Source organism: Coenobita brevimanus, chromosome 108, assembly GCF_032717465.1.
Source record: "Coenobita brevimanus isolate Jiangsu-jjx chromosome 108, ASM3271746v2, whole genome shotgun sequence".
NCBI lineage: Eukaryota > Metazoa > Arthropoda > Malacostraca > Decapoda > Coenobitidae > Coenobita > Coenobita brevimanus.
In genome coordinates, this window is record NC_137061.1 from 11,021,109 (window position 1) to 11,040,401 (window position 19,293).

Consider the following 19,293-nt stretch of genomic DNA (forward strand, 5'->3'; position numbering starts at 1 on the left):
TGGTCATTATGACTCTGGTGCTAACTGTACTGCACATCAGTGATGGACATTAGCACTGTAGTAGCAGCATATAGGAGTGGATATAAATTCGTTCGAAAATGCTGACAAGAATGACAAAAATGAGACATGATATTCGGAACCTTCCATATGAAGACAGACTAACAAGACCAGCTTTGCACTCACTAGAAAGGCGTAGCCTTGCGCCTTGAGGACTTAGGATTAAAACAAAAGGCACACACACACACACACACACACACACACACACACACACACTTGGGGTCATGGAAACGCAGGTCAGGTAGAGATGCTAATTATAGTAGCTGGGGCTTCACAATGCGTTTGGGGAGTGGCAGGGAAATGATTACTGAGTCATACGAGTATTAGTACATCATGCATACGCCATGTCTTCTTACTTCTTTTTTTTAACATTGCATCATGCATACGCCATGTCTTCTTATTTCTTTTTTTTAACATTGCATCCATGTTACAAAATCGCCGAATATGCTCATAGTCATTTCAAAAATCGCCCAAAAAAGCGCAACGCGCAGCCGTTCAAATTTAAGCGCAAATCATCTTCCAAAGTCGCCCAATCTGGCGCGAAATGCCCGCACCTGGCAACCCTGCAAGCTTGGACCTTGTTGGAAGGACACAAATCAAAATTGAGAGCAGTGGAAATGAGTTATTTGAGCAGAGCATGTGGAGTTACTTGGAGAGATGGAATGACAAATGAGGAAATGAGGGAGCATTGTTGTATGGATGTGGATGGGATAGAAAGCATTAGGAAAAATACATTGATGTAGTTAACATTAGCAAAAATATGTTGATGTGGTTTGGCCCTGTGTAGAGGATGGAGATGAGGAAAGCGTATGTGAGTGAGATGGGGGGGAGGGGGAGGGGGAGACCAAGGATGAGATAGAGGGATGGAGTAGTGAGGTACAGTAATCCCTCATTATACGATGGGGTTCCGTTCCTGAAAACCCCATCGTAAAGCAATCCATCGTATAGCAAGCCCATTATAACATGGAGTCAATGGGGATACATTCCCAGACCTGCCTAAGCTCTTACATACACACACCTTAGCACTCACATGAAATATCCTTATGTTTAAACATTTAAAGTAACACATTAAGAGTGAATAAAGAGGAAAAAACATGAAAACTACAGTATACAGTAGTTCTTACCTTTACTGAAGGAAGTAGGGTTGTTTATGTGGTTCCTAGACAATTCGCCATGAAGTCGACAATTTGCCGTCATAATATGGATGATTCCCCGTCAGGACAATTCCCCGTCATTCTATAAATATACTTATTACTGATTAACTAATACTTTGATAACTAATTTTCAGGGGGATCTATCAAAGTCTATTTTCATTCAATAACGTAGGCTTTGGATATCATTTGTAAGTTGCACTTTTAGACAATATTTAACTTGTTTCTACCTTGCTGTTCTTGACTTTGAATTATATTCTAGCATCACCCATACCTGTCTTCATTAATTTCCATTGGTACTACAACATCCTGGGTATATTTTAAAACGACTTTGAAGAGGTACAAGTACAGTATTAAAAAACTAGTGTACTTGCTAAATAAACTGATATGAAAATAAACGACGGGGAATTATCCTGATGACGAGAAGTCCCGATGGCGAATTGTCTTTGTTATTGTTGCGATGGCGAAGTGACTTGATGGCGAATTGTCCCGAAACATTTATATAGACGTAATATGAAGATTATTCGTATAATTCCAAAGTATGTCGATCGTTCACTTAAGGTCATTAGGCATTTATATGAATGCCAATGTCTTGTATGTAGCATTATGCTAAGATGAAGGAATGATCGTAAATCAGCTGATTCATGTTTCAATATATTTTTATTTTTTCATTTAACACCCATGATTTGATGCCATATTTTACATTTACTATATAAACAGTAAACCACCATCACTTTTATAACTTACATAATTAAAAAACTAGTGTACTTGCTAAATAAACTTATACGTAAATAAATGACGGGGAATCTTCCTGACGGCGAATTGTCCCGACTCGGCCTCACAGTCACAGCCCTCACTCATCACTGTCAGAACTGGCTGGCTGGGCTGGGCTGGCAGGCTGGGCTAGCTAATGAAGCTGGACCGTTGGACAAGTGTGTGTGGTTCAGCACCGACAGGGTGAGGACGTTTGTGTTGCGTTTGCACATTCGCTGTTCACTGAGCCGCGGATGATCCATCGTTGTAGCAAATCGTTCCCATCGTATAGTGGGCGTAGGGTACTAAAATTTTTACATTGTATAAGCGAAATATCGTATAAAGAGGCATCGTATAATGAGGGATTACTGTATATGATACAGGGGATGATATAAGATGGGAGGAGGGCAGTGAAACGGCAGGAGACAGGGCAACATGGAATCGATTTGTTTGTGGCCACCCCTTATGGGATTAAGACATCTGGCTAAAGATAGATATTGTGTCTCTGCATGAGTGTTTGAGTGATGAAGTAGCTTTGTAGAAGATATACTATCGTGTTCTTGGTTAGGCCAGACAAAAGATAATCTTCACTTGAACATGTACAATAGTGGCTTATAGTTAAGGTGTTATGATAAAATTTTTGACTTTAACATTTTGACTACAAGATTTCTCATAGGCTGAACATTTTGACTACAAGATTTCTCATAGGCTGCATTTAATTGTTAGGCGGTACTGTAACACGAACAGAATACAAAAGTTAACTGAATACACTGTTAAAGGTCATCATTATGCTGAAGGGGTTATGGAGTCTATTTCTAACTCATTCACAACAGATGATCTCTCTTAATTTGAATTAAGTCATCTGACAGCAGCTACCAAGCATATGGAAAAAAACCTTTAAGGCAGACTTATGTTTAGGCAGAAAAGTAAAGTGAAACAGTAATATCCAAACTAGTTAAAAGACTCCAACCCAAAACCATACCACCATTAAATAACTGGTAAACTGCTAAATTATGGTACCATATGATAGACTTTCTGTATGGCAGACAGCCTAGTAAGACAGATGCCTTGCCCCCCTAATTAGTCCACCTTAAAGGTGTTTTACTCTAATATCAAAATTGCTGAAGAGGTTAAAGCAGTTTCCATACTGGAATTTTGTAATCATAAAGAACTTGAGGTCAGTAATACAGTAGTATTTGATAAGTAGTTTAATAATGAATCATAAACTAGTGTAGATAAAGAATAAATAAGTAATTAGCATCCTAATAATGAAACCACTTTATCTCATAACCATTAGGTGCAATTATAAGTTTATGTTTTAACAGTTAGAAGTTTGTACCAACAACACCAACAGCAATGAAGTACTGATAAAACCTCATCATCATCTGCACCTCCCTTCTCACCCTAGGGCAGGGTGAGGAACTGATAAAGCAACAGCATAAAGAAGAACAACACTATGGTGGTACTACTCTAAACTGGCGGCTAGGGTGGGGCACCAACCTCTGTACAGTGGTGCTATGTTTCCCAAACTCACAATGTGAAACTGCTGTTATATATGTAAAAGGCATCACAAATAAGATAAACACATATGAATACAATGTTAATGTATGTATTAGGGTATATGAAAGAACATTAAACTTATTATCCATGAAATATTTATACGGCAATACAGAAACGTGGCATAAATATTTTAGTGTTGCTAAAAAAATGTGGTCACTTTTATTGGCTTTTACCGGAGTTCTGGGGTGGGTAATAATGTCACAATTATGATTATAAGATAATGTGCAGGAATATAAGTAAAAATATACCAATTTCTTTGTAAAAAAAAATAAGACATTAAACCCTCATGAGCGGCAACACACACAGACTCAGCCTGACCCGGCCAGAGCTTCCTTGTGTCAGTTTCCTTTGTGCCTTGACTCAGGATGGCAGCTCAGCTAACCCACTCCTCGCATCTACATAGTCAAGCTAAATATAATATAAATGAAAATAACCAAAATGTATCCTAAAATACCATAGATGAGAAAGAGAGAGAGAGAGAGAGGGGGGGGGGAGGCAGGCCAGGGGCAGTGTTGAGTGAATTGTCAAGCTGACGGAGAGGTGTAGGAAGGGAAGGAAGGAAGGAGGGAGAGAATGATTCAATGAAAACAAATGATGGCGCCACAACAGCGAGGTCATCTGGCGCCATATGTAAAACAATAATATTTTTAAATATAATTAGATGAGCGAATGAGAAGACAAGTGTTGGATGCAAGAGTGTGGAGAGGGTGGGGGAATGGAGTCTCGGACCATCACTTAGTGATGGCCAAGGTAGAGCTGCAAAGAAAGTGGTTGAGGAGACGAAGGGGAAGACATGAGGAAGGAGCTCCTGGGAGAAGAGTGGAGAAATTGCAAGATAGTGAGAAAATGACAGAGTATAAGAGCATAGTGGAAGAAAGCTTTGGATGGTATGAGCTAGAGCAGATGGAAGGGGTGGAAGACATGTGTAAGATATTCACGGAAGAGATAGGCGCAGCGTGTGAGGCGGTTTATGGAGTGAGGAGGAGATGCAAGGGTGTGCAAGGGACAGCATGGTGGAATGATGAGGTGAAACGAGCTGTGGACCAAAAGAAGAAGGCATATAATGAATGGTTAGCGAGTAGAGGTAGGGGAGAAGATGAAAGAGAGAAGAGAGAGGTATATGTGAGCAGGAGAAGGGAGGTTAAGAGACTGGTGAAGGAGAGTAAGAAGAAAGTGGATGAAGAGTTTGGGAGGAATCTGAGCGTGAAATGGAGGGAGAGTAAGAAATTGTTTTGGAAGGAGGTAAAGAAAGTAAGGCAGTGTGAAAGGGGAAATAGTAGGGGAGTGAAAGACAGGAATAATAGATTGTTGGTGGAGAAGAGAGAGAAATTGAGGAGATGGAAGGAGCACTTTGAGGATTTGTTGAATGTAGAGAGTGAGACCAGTGCAAGTATAAGTGGTTGGGGAACGGCTGGGAGAAGAAGAGATGAGAGGAGGGAGGAAGAGATCAGTAGGGCGGAAGTAGTGGAAGCGATGAAGAAGATTAAGTTGGGAAAGGCCCCAGGAATTGATGGAGTGTGTGGTGAAATGCTTAGGTATGGGGATGAGATTGTTGTGGAGTGGATATGGAAGTTGTGTAGATTGGCTTGGGAAGAGGGAAGGGTTCCAGAGGACTGGAAATCAGGTATAATTGTTCCTTTATACAAAGGAAAACGGGAGAGAGAAGTATGTGGTAACCATAGGGGTATTTGCCTTCTTAGTGTGACTGGTAAAATATATGGTAGAATACTCATTGATAGGGTTAGGCACATGTCAGAGGAGCTAGTTGGAGAAGAACAAGGGGGATTTAGGAAGGGAAAGGGGTGTGTAGATCAGATATTTGTTCTAAGATGTTTAGTGGAAAAGTATCTAGAGAAGGGAAAGAAAGTGTATGCTGCCTTCATGGACTTGGAGAAAGCTTATGACAGAATAGATAGGCAAGATATGTGGAAGGTATTAAGAATATATGGAGTGGAGGGGAAATTGTTGAGTGCTGTGAAGAGTATGTACGAGGGATCTAGGGCTGCGGTGCAAGTGGATGGTGAGCTGAGTGAGTTCTTTGATCTCAGTGTGGGACTGAAACAGGGTTGTGTGATGTCTCCATGGCTGTTTAATATATACGTGGATGGGGTTGTAAAGGAGATGCAAGGTAGGGCAGTGGATGTGGGGGTGGCTCTAATGAATGAGGGTGAGATTTGGAAGATTCCGGTGTTGCTGTTTGCTGATGATACAGTATTGTTGAGTGAAAATGAATGGGAGTTGCAAGGTTTGGTGAATGAATTTGGGACAGTGTGTAGGAGGAGGAAGCTGAAAGTTAATGTAAACAAAAGTAAAGTTATGGTGTTTGAGAGGAATGAAGTCACAGAGTGTGCAGTGATGTTAGATGGTGAGGATATGGAGAATGTGAGTGCATTCAAGTACTTGGGTAGTGTGATGAGTAAGGATGGAACTTTGGGGGATGAAGTGTGTGAAAGGGTACAGCAGGGAAGGAAGGTTGTTGGTACACTGAAAGCAGTGATGAGAAGTAGGGAGGTGAGTAAGTTAAGAAGTCACTGCATGATAGTATTGTGATCCCTACCCTGACGTATGGAAGCAAGGCATGGACCTTGCAAGAGGGAAACAAGTCAAGAATGAGAGCAGTGGAAATGAGTTACCTGAGAGGAGCATGTGGAGTGACGTGGAGGGACAGGTTGATGAATGAAGAAGTGAAGGAACGTTGTGGGGTGGATGTGGATGTGGTTGAGATTAGGAGAAATACACTGAGGTGGTTTGGACATGTGAAGAGAATGGAGAATGAAAGACTGACTAAGAGGGTGTATGTAGGTGAGGTGGAGGGAGGGAGAGGGAGAGGTAGACCGAGGATGAGGTGGAGGGATGGAGTTGAGAGGTATATGAGGGAGGGGGGGGTGAGTTGGGGGGAGGGTAGTCAAATGGTGGGTGACAGAGCGACTTGGAGGCGTTTTGTCTGCAGCCACCCTTTTGCGGGATTAGGGCGTCGGGCTATAGATAGATAGATAGATAGATAGATATAATAAAAACAAAATAAAGAAATGAAAGCACAAGTTTATAACAGTCACTCATAAAAGAAACAAAATTCCCCAGGGTGACACACATCTCTCCCCAGGAGAGAGAGAGAGAGAGAGAGAGGCATCACGGGTATGGAAAATGTGGCAACACTGTACAGATGTTGGTGCCCCACCCTAGCCACCAGTTTACGTAGAGTAGTAGCACCATACCAGCAGAAACAGCAACAATAACAACAACTACACCACACAAGATGTCCTTACCTACCTCATACCCAGTACCACTTCATTATATCAGTTTTGTCTACGTCAGACTTCACTATGGCTGACGTGTTTCCTGAGATTAGATAATTTGTGATTAACGGAGACATATGACTGTTTTTTTTTTTTTTTTTTTTTTTTTTTTTTTTGACCTCTTCACTGTGATAACATTTTCTATTTCACTCATTATCTTCATGCTTTGTTTTTTAATTATTTTTATTATATTCTTAACTGCATCACCTTCATGTCATATTTTCAGTTGTATTCATGCTTCTTTCATGCAGTTGTAGTTAGCTTAGAAGAGACATCTCTAATTGAAGTGGTTAGATATAGCCTTCTTTAACACCTTTACTACTGGAGGTCTCTGTAAACTTGAATTATATCATCAGATGGTAGCAAGAATAATATTAAATACAGTAAACTCTCAGTTATGCAGCGTAATTCGGCCAAGCTTTACTCTGAATAAAGCGAAACACTGGATATTACATAGTACCCCACATCAGCTCAATATTCGGCATCAAGCCAGACATTGCGTTACTGTCCGTCACAACCCTCTATCCTAAAAACTTTCCTATGAGTAAAAGATGAAAATTAAGCATAAAATATAATAATGATACAGTACAGTAATACGGTGCAAGATTCTACCAAGTACAAGCCAGTTGATGCACCTCGATGCCGAATATTGCATAGAAATGCCGATTATGTTCCATTTTTGCACCGAATACTTGTGCATAATTTTGCCAGATATTGCGACAACGAATAATGGAGAGTTTACTGTATACATAATGAGATTGAAAGGGTTAGCACCACCAGATGATTAAACCCAGTTTAAGGGAAACTTTTTGAAATGGAGGGCTTAGATATAGTTTGCAGTAACTCCATCTCCACAAGGGACAGTCCTCAGCAAGATTAACCCCTTCAATCTGATGATTTGTATTTATTTCATTCTTGTAACCTTCAGATGATATTTATGCAACCTAGGAAAGAACTCTCATACTGAACGACCTTATGAAGGCTGTATTTAGCCCCTGCAGTTAAATAAAAATATGTTGTTGGAGTAGAGGTAGTAACTGCAGCCCCCAGACTCATCTGAATGTGAACTCAGTAGACAGCAGGCAAGAGTTTTCCTTCTTCCACAGTCCATCCTTTTGGGGGATAGGGAGGGGGTTGGGAGACGTTTGTATAACCAGGCAGCTCAACTGTGCGATTATATCAGTGCCACCAGGTGAAGGTGTCCATTTCCATCACCATGTCATTGGAGTGAAGGGGTTAAACTACAAAAGGGCATCACTGTATTGAGGAGGTTAGATGGTATCAGAGCAGTTCTTCTTGGTGATAAAGGCAATGACAGATGGGAAGGAAAGAGACATAGCAAGTGGGTTAGTGGTTTAAAGTGCCAGTTGGGGTGAAGGTCAAGTAGCATTTGCACCAGTTCTAATTCACCAAGAAGTGATTGGAGTTGCATGTTCATGTAATGCAACCTGGAGTGTAGGGCAGTCATTTACCTTCAGATACTGTATTGTATTTCTGGACTACAATAGTCTCGGGTTTAGCTTTCCTTGGGAAAAAAAGATAAAAAAGGAAGATGATTATTAACTTTTATATATATATATATATATATATATATATATATCTATATATTTATATATATATTTCTAGAGGTCTATATATATATATATATATATATATATATATATATATATATATAATTGTATACATAATCTGTACTGAAATTGAATGAGATGCATAAGCATGTTCATTCCCCATACTTTCCCATGTATTGAAATATTGTAACTGTTCAACTTCATTACACCTTACCTTAATAAACCCCTTCAGTACCAGAGTCATTTTTTAATTTGAACAAAATTATGTAATTGCAATAAGTGTAAACAAAAAAAAAGAATTTCTTTCATATTCTAGGGATTTAGTGGGAAAAAGGTGAGGATTAAGATAATGAAGATGATGATAATTGTGTATCATTTTTATCTTCCAGCTGTGATCCAGGGTGTGTTAGTCCTTCTGCTGCCTCTGGAACAACTCGTGAGTTTGTACATGCATTACCTGACCATTGCTGTCTTGGCTGCTGCTGACACCTTCTCAAACTATTACATTGAGGGAGAGAAACACCTTGCCAACCAGTGGCCTGACTATGGCACTATATCATTTCAGGTAATAATGCCCATGTATTGAAGGCTTTCTGTTCATTTTGTTAAAAGGTGTTTGCGAAATGCATTATCATCATCATCATTATCTGTGGTAGGTAATGCAATATTATCATCATTATCTGTGGTAGGTGGTGGTGACCATGTTCTGCTCACGTGTTGTAGTACTGCCCACTTCTCCCTTCACCTTTATCATTCATTTTTTGTGTCTACCCTCCCTCCTCCAGTTTCTCCCATCATTCCTGTCACTTTTTATTACTCTCCTTTCCTTTTCAGGTAGCTTTACATTGAGTGACAAGCCTAATGGTTTCCTTTAAGCCAGGAAACCATGTATAACATTGGGTGGTAACAATATAACTAACCCACATGTGTTCCCTATGCATCAACAAGTGGGGTGGTAGAGGGTTAGTGACCCCCCCTCCCACGTAAAACAACTACCAGTAACTCAAAGGCAGATGACCACCCCTTATGGGATTATGATACAAAATGAAAGAGAGATGATCATAAGGAATGTAAACACTGGATGGCCAATTTTGCTCAAACATGTGACTATCTGTATGCATGAGAGGCACGTGTATGCATGGGATTGTCGTTCGCAACCACCATAATTGCAGTAATCCCCTGATTATCTGATGTAATAGAGCCAATGGCGTGACCAGAAAGTGGATCCGTCTGGACAGTGGACTTCTCCCCTGACCCCACTTCGTACATAACCTAACTTTGATAGCCATCGTAAAAGGCCACTACAGTACATTGAACAACAATTGTTCCTGTTGTTTAAAAATACTCTGTCTGGTCAAGCAGATCTATGAATCACAGCCAAGCAATTACCATGGTCAAGCAGACCCATCAACCACAGATAAGCAATCACCACTGCAGGATCATACTCTTTAAGACCATCCTGCATCAGTCTTACCCAGGATCTCCCGCTTCTTCTCCAGAGCACTACCCTCTTCCATTTCCCTGGTGGAGGAGCATCATTACACACCCTAGGAAGAGGCATGCAAGGAATAGCAAGGCCTGAAGCAGGTACGGAACAACCACAAAAGCCACCTCATGCCTTGCCATAACAACAGTCCGAGAGGAACTGTTCACTATACGGTTGTTGGGCGGGAACTGGGAACGACTGAGGGAGTCTCTAACGGATGCTGAGTGAATTACCCAGCCTATCATCATGGCGCCACCTGGCTGTTGCCACCCAGGCAGGCGAGAAACGTTTGTGCGGCCATAATTTCCACCCGGATACAAGCATTTTGTCCGGATAATATGGAAAAAAGTACAGTAATCCCTCTACTTTCCGGAAGCCCACTTTCCGGACATCCTTACTTACCGGACATAATCGTCCTAGGATCCAATTTTCCCAAAATGGTCCGAAAACCGCAAAAAAAATTGAAAAAAAAAGAAGATTTTTTCCCATCCGTAATTTGAACTTGGCATGCGCGGCGCGAGACAGCTTTGTTGTGGTGCGTCAGTCCTCCGACGTCTGCAAGAGTGCCCCTGCATCCTCCCCACTTTCTGCCTGTCTCTTGTCGTGAGTGAACGCTCGTCGTCATGGCTGCCCACGTGCTCGTTTTTGTGGTGGTGCCTTACCTGCTGCAGGCACTCCTGCTGCTCTCGTGCCTCTCCTTCTTGTGTGTGATGATGGCCCCACCGCCTGAGAAGAGGAAGAGAGTGGTTCTGACTCTGGGGAGGAAGCGGGAGATATTGGAGAAAGTAGATGCGGGATGGTCTTCGTCACGCATCCTCCGTGAGTTCAACCTGGCCCAATCTACTTTGTTTGATATTAAGAGATCCCGAGACAAACTCATGCAGTACACGGCTGACTTCTCGTCGAAAAGCAAACACAACGTGGAAAGGAAGATGATGTTTACTCCCAAGTTTGCTGAAGTCGACCACTCCACGTTGATTTGGTATCGACAGCAACATGCTGCTGGTGTGATGGTACGTGGTACGGAGCTGAAGGCTTCTGCTGAGAAGTTCGCAAGGCGTCATGACGCCCTAGACTTCAAGGCATCCGAGGGTTGGCTCTTCACATTCAAGTTACGACATGGCCTTACCAACCATAAGTCTCATGGCGAAGCTTTGGACGCCAACGAGGATGGAGTAGAGAAGTTTCGGCACAAGGTGAAGGGCTTGATCGATAGGGAGGGCCTCACTCTCAGTCAAGTCTACAACGCTGTTGAAACTGGTTTATTCTATCGCTCTTTGCCTACGAACACTCTAGCCAAGGAGATGGAGAAGCGTGTACCTGGCCGCAAGCTCTCCAAGCAACGGATATCAGCTTTGTGTTGTGCCAATGCTAACGGCATGCACCGGCTTAAGCCCGTTATTGTTGGCCGTGCAAATCAGCCTCGGTGTCTTCGTGGGGTGATGGATGTCCTCCCTGTCGTCTGGTACCATTCCTTGAAGGCATGGTTCACAGCCCAGATCTTCAAAGACTGGTTCCACCACCATTTTGTCAAGGAGGTCATCCATTACCAGACGGAGAAACTGGGAATCCCACACGACCAGGTAAAGGCCCTCCTTCTCCTCGACAAACAATGCACCTGCCCACCCATGCGACAAGGACTTGGTGGCTGAGAATGGCTGCATTAGGTGCATGTTTCTGCCACCTAATACTACTGCTCTCATCCAACCAATGGACCAAGGAGTGATCGTGGCAACGAAGCGCCTATACCGACAGAAGTTCCTAGATGAGGTGATGGTTGTTCTCGAGGACGAGGATGAGCGCAGGGAGGGACGGGATATGCGAGGCCAGCGGACTTTGGAAAACCTTCGCCGCTACAACATCAAGTCTGCCATTTACAACTGGGCCAGTGCGTGGAAGGAAATCCCTGTCAAGACTCTAGAAAATGGTTGGTCTCGTCTGCTTCTCGGAACGGATGTGGAGTACAATTTCCTAGGTTTCGACATGGATGACTTCCATGTATGTCTACGTGCGCACGGCGACGATGTTGATGTGGAAGAAGTGTGTGAGTGGTTGGATGACGACGAGGGTGATCCTTGGTATCAGACCCGGTCTGATATCAAGATTGCATCTTCAGTTGCAGGTGTCAGTACCCAGCTTGAAGCTTCCGACGAGGACGGCGACGATGATGCGGACTCCTCTTAGCATGACACAACTCCAGCCATCCCCAAGCTGAGCGCACTCCGGGAACACCTAGAGTTCGTTCTGGACTACCTGAGGGAGATGGGGCCCTTGGGACTTGCGGAGGAAGTGCATGCTTTCAGGCAGCGCATCATTAATCATCAGAATTGTCATTCCTTGCGTCAATCAACAATTGACAGCTTTTTCAGGCCCGTGACCCCTGCTGTGCCCAGCCCAGGCTTCACTCCGTTGCCTCCCCAAGACAGGCCCTCATGCTCCGAGCCACAGCCCAGCACATCAGCCATGGTGGAGTCACCGCTCGACGTGAGTTTGCGTCTATCTTCTGAGTCGTCTGCAGTGGGTACGCCATCACCATGACCCAAAGACGCACCCCTAGGTCACCTCCCAGCGATACTCTCAGACTCTGACAGTGATTAAACAGCAAGAACTTCTCCAGTAGACCACACGGGAATTTAGTGTTGTGCAGTGAAAGAAAAACAGTGCATACAGTATTGTTAAGAAATTAGAAATTTGAGTAAAAAGGTAAACAATTTTTGGACAAAATTTAATGTAAATAAACTTGTGATTTGTTTTGAAATTGGTTTTATGAGTGAAAAGACTTAAAGTGCAGAGTGCAACACTTGTTAAGTTACAGTGGAGCATAAGTAAGACAAGAGTGCGGAGTGTGAAGAGAATGGACTTCTGAGTGCGAATGACTAAGTTCAGTGGAAGACTTCATGAACAGTGTACTGCAAGTGCTTCAGGAAATCCTTCTTACTGTCAGAGTCTGAGAGGAGGCGGTTATTCATCGAGATGGCCGTGGACTTGCTGTAAGTAGGCAGAATGTGTCATACCATACTGTACTGTATTTTCCATACTATACTTACCTCAAACACCTCATTTCACTCTTTTATGTCCCTTATTGGTGTGAATATGTAGTGTCTTAAGTGCTATGCATGTGCAGTAGGGAGGTGTTTTTCTGAGTTAGGCTAGGTTAGGGTCCATAACTACCAGTCCAGGAGCCAGGGACTTGTAAGTACCCAGAATGTATAATATTGTATAAACCTACCTCAAAAACCTCACTTTATGGTTCTTTTGCATTTATTTCAGTCTTTTATGTCCCTTATTGGTGTGATTTGGGTCTTAAATAGGTGCTATGCATGTCCAGAGGGAGTTGTATAGGTGTTTTTCTGAGTGAGGGTCCATAAGTACAAGTCCAGGAGACTATTGCCCACTATCCGGACAGGACCACTTTCTGGACATGACTTTGGCTCTATTACGTTGGATAGTGGAGGGATTACTGTATGTATAACTGTTTCATACAGGTAGATTGAATGGATCATTTGGATAATGGACATCGGGATTATCGAGGGATTATTTTATAAGCGAATTTCTATATCGGTGGTAGGTGGTAGCGACCATCATCCACTCACTTGATGTAGTGCTGCCTACTTCTTCCTTAACCTTTGTTGTTCTTTTTCTATGCCTACCCTCCTCTCTTCCTGTTTCTCCCATCTTTCTTGTCACTTCTTATTGCTTTTCTTTCCTTTACAGGTGGCTTTACGTTGAGTGACAAACCAAATGGTTTCCTGTAAGCCAAGAAACCATTTACAACGCTGGGTGGTAACCATATAACCAAAACATACGTGCTCCCTATGTGTCAGTAAGTGGGTTGGTGGAGGGTTAATGCTCCTCCCTGTAAAACAAATAACTCGAAATCAAATGGCCACCCCTTACAGGATTATTGCGTCTGGCAATAGATAGATAGATAGATAGAATTTCTATATTGTTATTGTGAAAGTGATTGTAACTTTTAGTTTTTTTGTTTTTTTTAAGACAACAAATGGCAGAAGGAAAAACAAAGGAAAAAAAAAAAAAGTTCAGGTGCTTACAGGCATCCTTCATTCATAAAATATTTATAACAACCAGTTTTAAATAAAAGTAGATTAAATGTCTGTGAGAAGCAACTCCCAGGAAGTGTATTCCAGAGAGTAGTAGTTGTAGGGATAAATGAATCTTGATAAGCAGAGGTTCTGCATTGCAGGGGAGAGAGTGTGAATTCATGGGCGCTTCCAGCTGCCTGAGTACTTTGGAAGAAAATGTGAAAGGGAGGCACAATTGAAGCAAGTTCGTCAGAGCGCTTACAGTAAAAATATCAGTAAAATAATGCTAAAGAAGTAACATCTCTACATACTGATAATGGAGGAAGGTCCTGCTTAATGGCAGGATTATTGATTAATCTAATGGCTTTATTTTGAATTTTGCCCAACTGCCCCATTGCAACTGCTCCACATCCACTCCACAATGGTGAACAATATTCAATCTGAGAATGCACATGACTTTTGTATGTTGTGGCCAACTGCTCGTCAGTGAAGAATTCACGAACTCTGTGCAGAAGTCCGAATTTTTTAGAAGCATTTTTAGCAAGAGATTTAACATAAGCTGTCCAGCTTAGGTTGGTGTTTAGTGTGACACCTAGGATATCAGTTGTAGTGGATATGGGAATATTGACATCATTTAAAATTCTGTGGGAGTCTGAGGGATTCTTTCCGTTGGAGAAATTAATGTACAGTATTTAGTTTTAAGAGCATTAAATGAGAACAGATTTGTTTGTCCCCATTGACTAATTTTAGAAAGTTCCTGGTTCATTGAAATTGCTGTGTTTACTTGGGAATTTATAATATCAGATTGGGTAAAGGAGGTACTAAATATGAAAGAACTGTGAAGTGTCGAGTCATCAGCTTCAGAGTGTATTAGGTTGTGAGTGACAGATAGGAGGTCATTTATATGGATGAAACTGGGAATAAATTCCAGCTACCATGTCCCATATTTTTCTATTATGAAGGTAAGAAGAAGTTAGAGGAACCAGTGATGCAAGACCATAGTGTGACATCTTAGACAATAAGGCCCGGTGCCATATACTGTCAAATGCTTTTGAAACATCAAGTGCTATTGTGTGTGTTTGACCATATTGGTCTATTGTTTTGTTAATCTAATGGGTAAGAAGGTAAAGAATGTCTACAGTTGAATGTTCTTGTCTAAACCCATACTGCCGATCATTGATGAAATTATTGATTTCTGGGTGCTTGACTATATGTTTGTTTATTAATGTCTCAAATACTTTACCGAGAACGGAGGTTATAGCGATTGGTCTATAGTTTGAGGGATCAGAGGTGGCCCTCTTTTCAGGAACAGGGTGGATATTTGCTTCTTTCACAGAAGCTGGAAAACTTGAGGTACAGATGCATAAGTGGAAAAATTTTGCCAGTACAGGAGCCAACACTGGGGAGCAGTTTTTAAGTACTATTGAAGGAATTTTATCTTTACCAGTAGCTTTGTCTACTGAAAGATTCTGTAATACAGCTTGTACGTATCTTGTGTGAATCTTGAAAGTGGGTATATGAGGGGAATCAGAATCAAGTACAGGGATTCATCATTCTCTTGATATATCGCATAACGAACAATCTTATATCAAGACCTAGCTGTATTTGGGAAGTAGTATTTGTAAAAAGGATATTTCATTAAACACAGGTCTTCTCACAAGCACCTGCTACTGTGTACTGAGAGGGAGGTTTGTGTCCCCATCTGATACAGTCATCATCATCAACATCACCATCATCATCCATAGCTACCTCTTTTACCACTCAAGGATGGGGTAAGGTAGGAGAAAAAAAGTAGAGAATAGGTGAAACTAACTAAACTCAGTCCAGTTGAATGGACCACTCTCATTTATTCACCATTAAAGCCCTATCAGTATTGACTACCACAGTCAGTCTTTATTAATCCTTTTAAAATGAGAGGTCTTTTGTTAAGCCTAGGAGAATCATACAGTGATAGTAATAATTAGGTGAAAAAGGTATACAGTAAACTCCCAATTATCAGATGTGTAGTGGCCAGAGGGGTGTTTGAAGGTGATGTACTGATGGAAATTGACATAATACCCACCCGGTGGGGGTCTAACTCTGTATAAAACCCTATAACCTTACTGTTCAGACATAGAAAAACACCCTTGTGTATTGTAATAAGCATGATAAGATGTTGTTCTATGGTACTGTACAATCTGTTGTACACACACTGTGCACCTGACACTCATTTCAGGCCATACCCAAAACTTATTTATGTGACAGTATATCCAATCCATTGTAAGCCCCTTACTTAAATTGCATGTCTGTTGTAACTCACGCATCCAGTCACAGTATTGTACAGGTTTATACTGGGTTTGGAGAGGATTCTACCCAACTTCAGAATGTGAATGCTGGCAGCTCAGCTGATGGCTATAAACAAACATGTTTATTGGTATAAGGTGTAAGGAAGCAGCCTCCCCTCCTTTTTTTATTTGAATAGAAATAATCAGCTGTTTGGAAATACTGTTTCCTCTTTGATTAAGTAAAGGATGAATTACCATGATACTGAATAATATTTGCATAAATGAAGCATATGCTCTGTACAGTACATGTTAAATATATTTCATTGCATGGTTCCAGCAGATCAAAGACTTGCAAAAATTCTGCTCATTTATATTGAGTCATCGGCAATAAACTCTTAGTAGTGTACAGCTTAAAATAACCTCTCTCCTCTTCTGTCTTTCCTTCCTTCATTTTTTCCTCTTGCTTCTGCCTATGGGCGACTGTACACTGAGTGACGAGCCAATTGGTTTCCTGTACACTAGGAAACCATTTACAATGCAGGGTGGTAACCATATAACCAAATTGTGGCACCTGGTGGTTTAGTGTGTAATTAAGGTGCTCCAATTGGATTGAACCTGTGTTGGTTCATATCCAAGGGGTGGCTGAGGTTTATTGCTCACGTAATGCCACACGGGGATGAGTGAGGCAAGTCAGTCTCATCTTAAATGTCAGGACCAACTTGCCTAGCACCAGGTTCCTTCGCTCCTCTGTGGAGCGATATAGGATTGGATGATGGATGGATGAATGGATTCGCTTTGATAATATTCATTTTATTTATTTTTATTTTTATTTATTTATTAATTATTTTTTTTAGTTGAGAGGTAGGATGGGACTAGAATGTATTGGTGTTGTGATAAGGAGAGGTAGATTGAGATTGTTTGGACATGTAGTGAGGATGGGGGGTAATAAAAACCCCGATTTACCATACCCCTAGATGTGATACCCCGGAATAGTGATGGGAGTAGAAATACCACCCTGTTGTAGGCCTATCCCTGGTTTCACGATTTTTTTTTTTTTTTTTTACTGATTTTAATGATATTTTAGACTTGAATTTTGTTTAGATTGATTTATAAACTGTTTTTAGACTTAGATTAATGTGTTCTAGTCGTAGATGGAGTGAACAGTGTCATTTGTGGTACGGATTCTCACCCATCAGATGAGGTACAAAACAGTGTGGACAACTAGGCGATACAACAAAGAATATTTTGTTTTTGACCATTGAACAACTAACCTATCATGGAATACATAATAATAATTTTTAATAAATATTAATAATTATGAAAACCTTAAAGAGTAAATATTTTATGCATTGATGAAAACTGTGACATAGATAAATCATGTGTTTTCATTCGGGATGTTCAGGGAAAAACGCTTTGAAAATACAATGGAATTTCTAAATAAATGTTGGAAAATAAGAGAGAAGAAAATGAAGGAGCTTAGCAACCAGAACATTTACCAAAATGACGGCCAACGGCCATACCGCGTTGAGTACACCGCTTCCCGTCCGATCAGCGAAGTTAAGCAACGTTGGGTCTGGTTAGTACTTGGATGGGTGACCGCCTGGGAACATCAGAATTTCTGTTGGCATAACGTTCTCCCTACGTGTCAAGTGGGGTTGGTGGAGGATTAGTGCCCCTCTCTGTAAAACAATTAACTCTAAGCCTTGGCCACCCCGTTTGGGATACATGGCGTCTGGCTATTATTTATTTATTTATTATACGTAAATGAGAAAAAGGCAGAGTATAAGAGAGAAGTGGAGGAATGATTGGGCAAATATGAATTGGAGCAGATGGGTGACGTGGAAGGTGTGTGTAAGAAATTTACAGAAGAAATATGTGCAGCATGTGATGTGGTGTGTGGAAGGAAGAGAAGATGGAGGGGGGTGCAAGGAACAGCATGGTGGACTGAAGAGGTGAAACAGGCTGTGGCACAAAAGAAGAAAGCATACAATGAATGGATGAGAAGTAGGGGCGTGGAAGAAGTTGAGAGGCGGAAGAGAGAGTTATATGTAGAAAGAAAGAGAGAGGTGAAAAGATTAGTAAGAGAGAGTAAGAAGAGAGTGGATGAGGAATTTGGCAGGAATTTGAGTGTAAAGTGGAGGGACTGTAAGAAAATGTTCTGGAGAGAAGTGAAAAGAGTAAGACAGGGTGGAAGTGAAGTTAGCAGGGGAGTGAAAGATAAAAATGGTAGATTACTAGTGGAGAAGGGAGAAAAAGTGAGCAGATGGAGAGAACACTTTAAGGAATTGTTGAACGTAGAGGATGGAAGTAATGCGAGTATAAGTGGCTGGGGAATGGCTGGGAGAAGGAGGGAGGTGAGAAGACAGGAAGAAATCAATAAGACAGAAGTTGTGGAAGCAATGAAGAAAGTTAAATCGGGGAAAGCCCCAGGAATTGATGGAGTGTGTGGTGAAATGCTGAAGCATGGGGGAGAGATAGTAGTAGAATGGATGTGGAGGATGTGCAGATTGGCCTGGGAGGAAGGTAGAGTCCCGGAGGATTGGAAGTCAGGTATAATTATTCCCTTGTACAAAGGAAAAGGGGAAAAAGAAGTGTGTGGTAATCATAGGGGCATTTGTCTTCTTAGTATAATAGGAAAAGTGTATGGTAGGATACTTATAGACAGAGTTAGAGATAGAACAGAGAAATTAGTTGGAGAAGAACAGGGAGGCTTTAGGAAGGGAAGAAGTTGTGTAGATCAGATATTCATTCTTAGATCTTTAGTGGAAAAGTTTCTAGAGAAGGGAAAGAAGTTGTATGCGGCTTTCATGGATTTGGAGAAAGCATATGACAGGGTGGATAGACAAGGATTGTGGAAAGTGTTAAGAATATATGGAGTAGATGGGAAGTTGTTGAATGCTGTGAAGAGTATGTACGATGGTGCGAAGGCTGCAGTGCGTGTGGATGGTGAACTAAGTGAATTTTTCTCTTTGACGGTTGGTTTGAAACAGGGATGTGTCATGTCTCCATGGTTGTTCAATCTGTACATGGATGGGGTAATAAAAGAGGTACAAGGTAGGGTAGTGGATGTTGGAGTGGCCCTGGTGAGAGAGGATAGTGTTTGGAAACTCCC

At 41.5% G+C, this 19,293-nt stretch overlaps 1 protein-coding gene and 1 non-coding gene across 2 annotated transcripts in view; both read left to right on the forward strand.

Annotated features, from left to right (window-relative positions):
- LOC145416882 (RING finger protein 145-like) overlaps positions 1–19,293 on the forward strand; it is a 150,607-nt gene that overhangs the window by 90,383 nt on the left and 40,931 nt on the right. Inside the window, exon 3 of the mRNA XM_080285748.1 lies at positions 8,778–8,953. Coding sequence (XP_080141874.1) covers positions 8,778–8,953 — 176 coding nt within the window. The remainder of the gene's footprint in view (positions 1–8,777; positions 8,954–19,293) is intronic.
- Positions 17,688–17,808, forward strand: LOC145417056 (5S ribosomal RNA). Its single transcript, XR_013900400.1, has one exon. It is a non-coding gene; the product is annotated as a 5S ribosomal RNA (ribosomal RNA).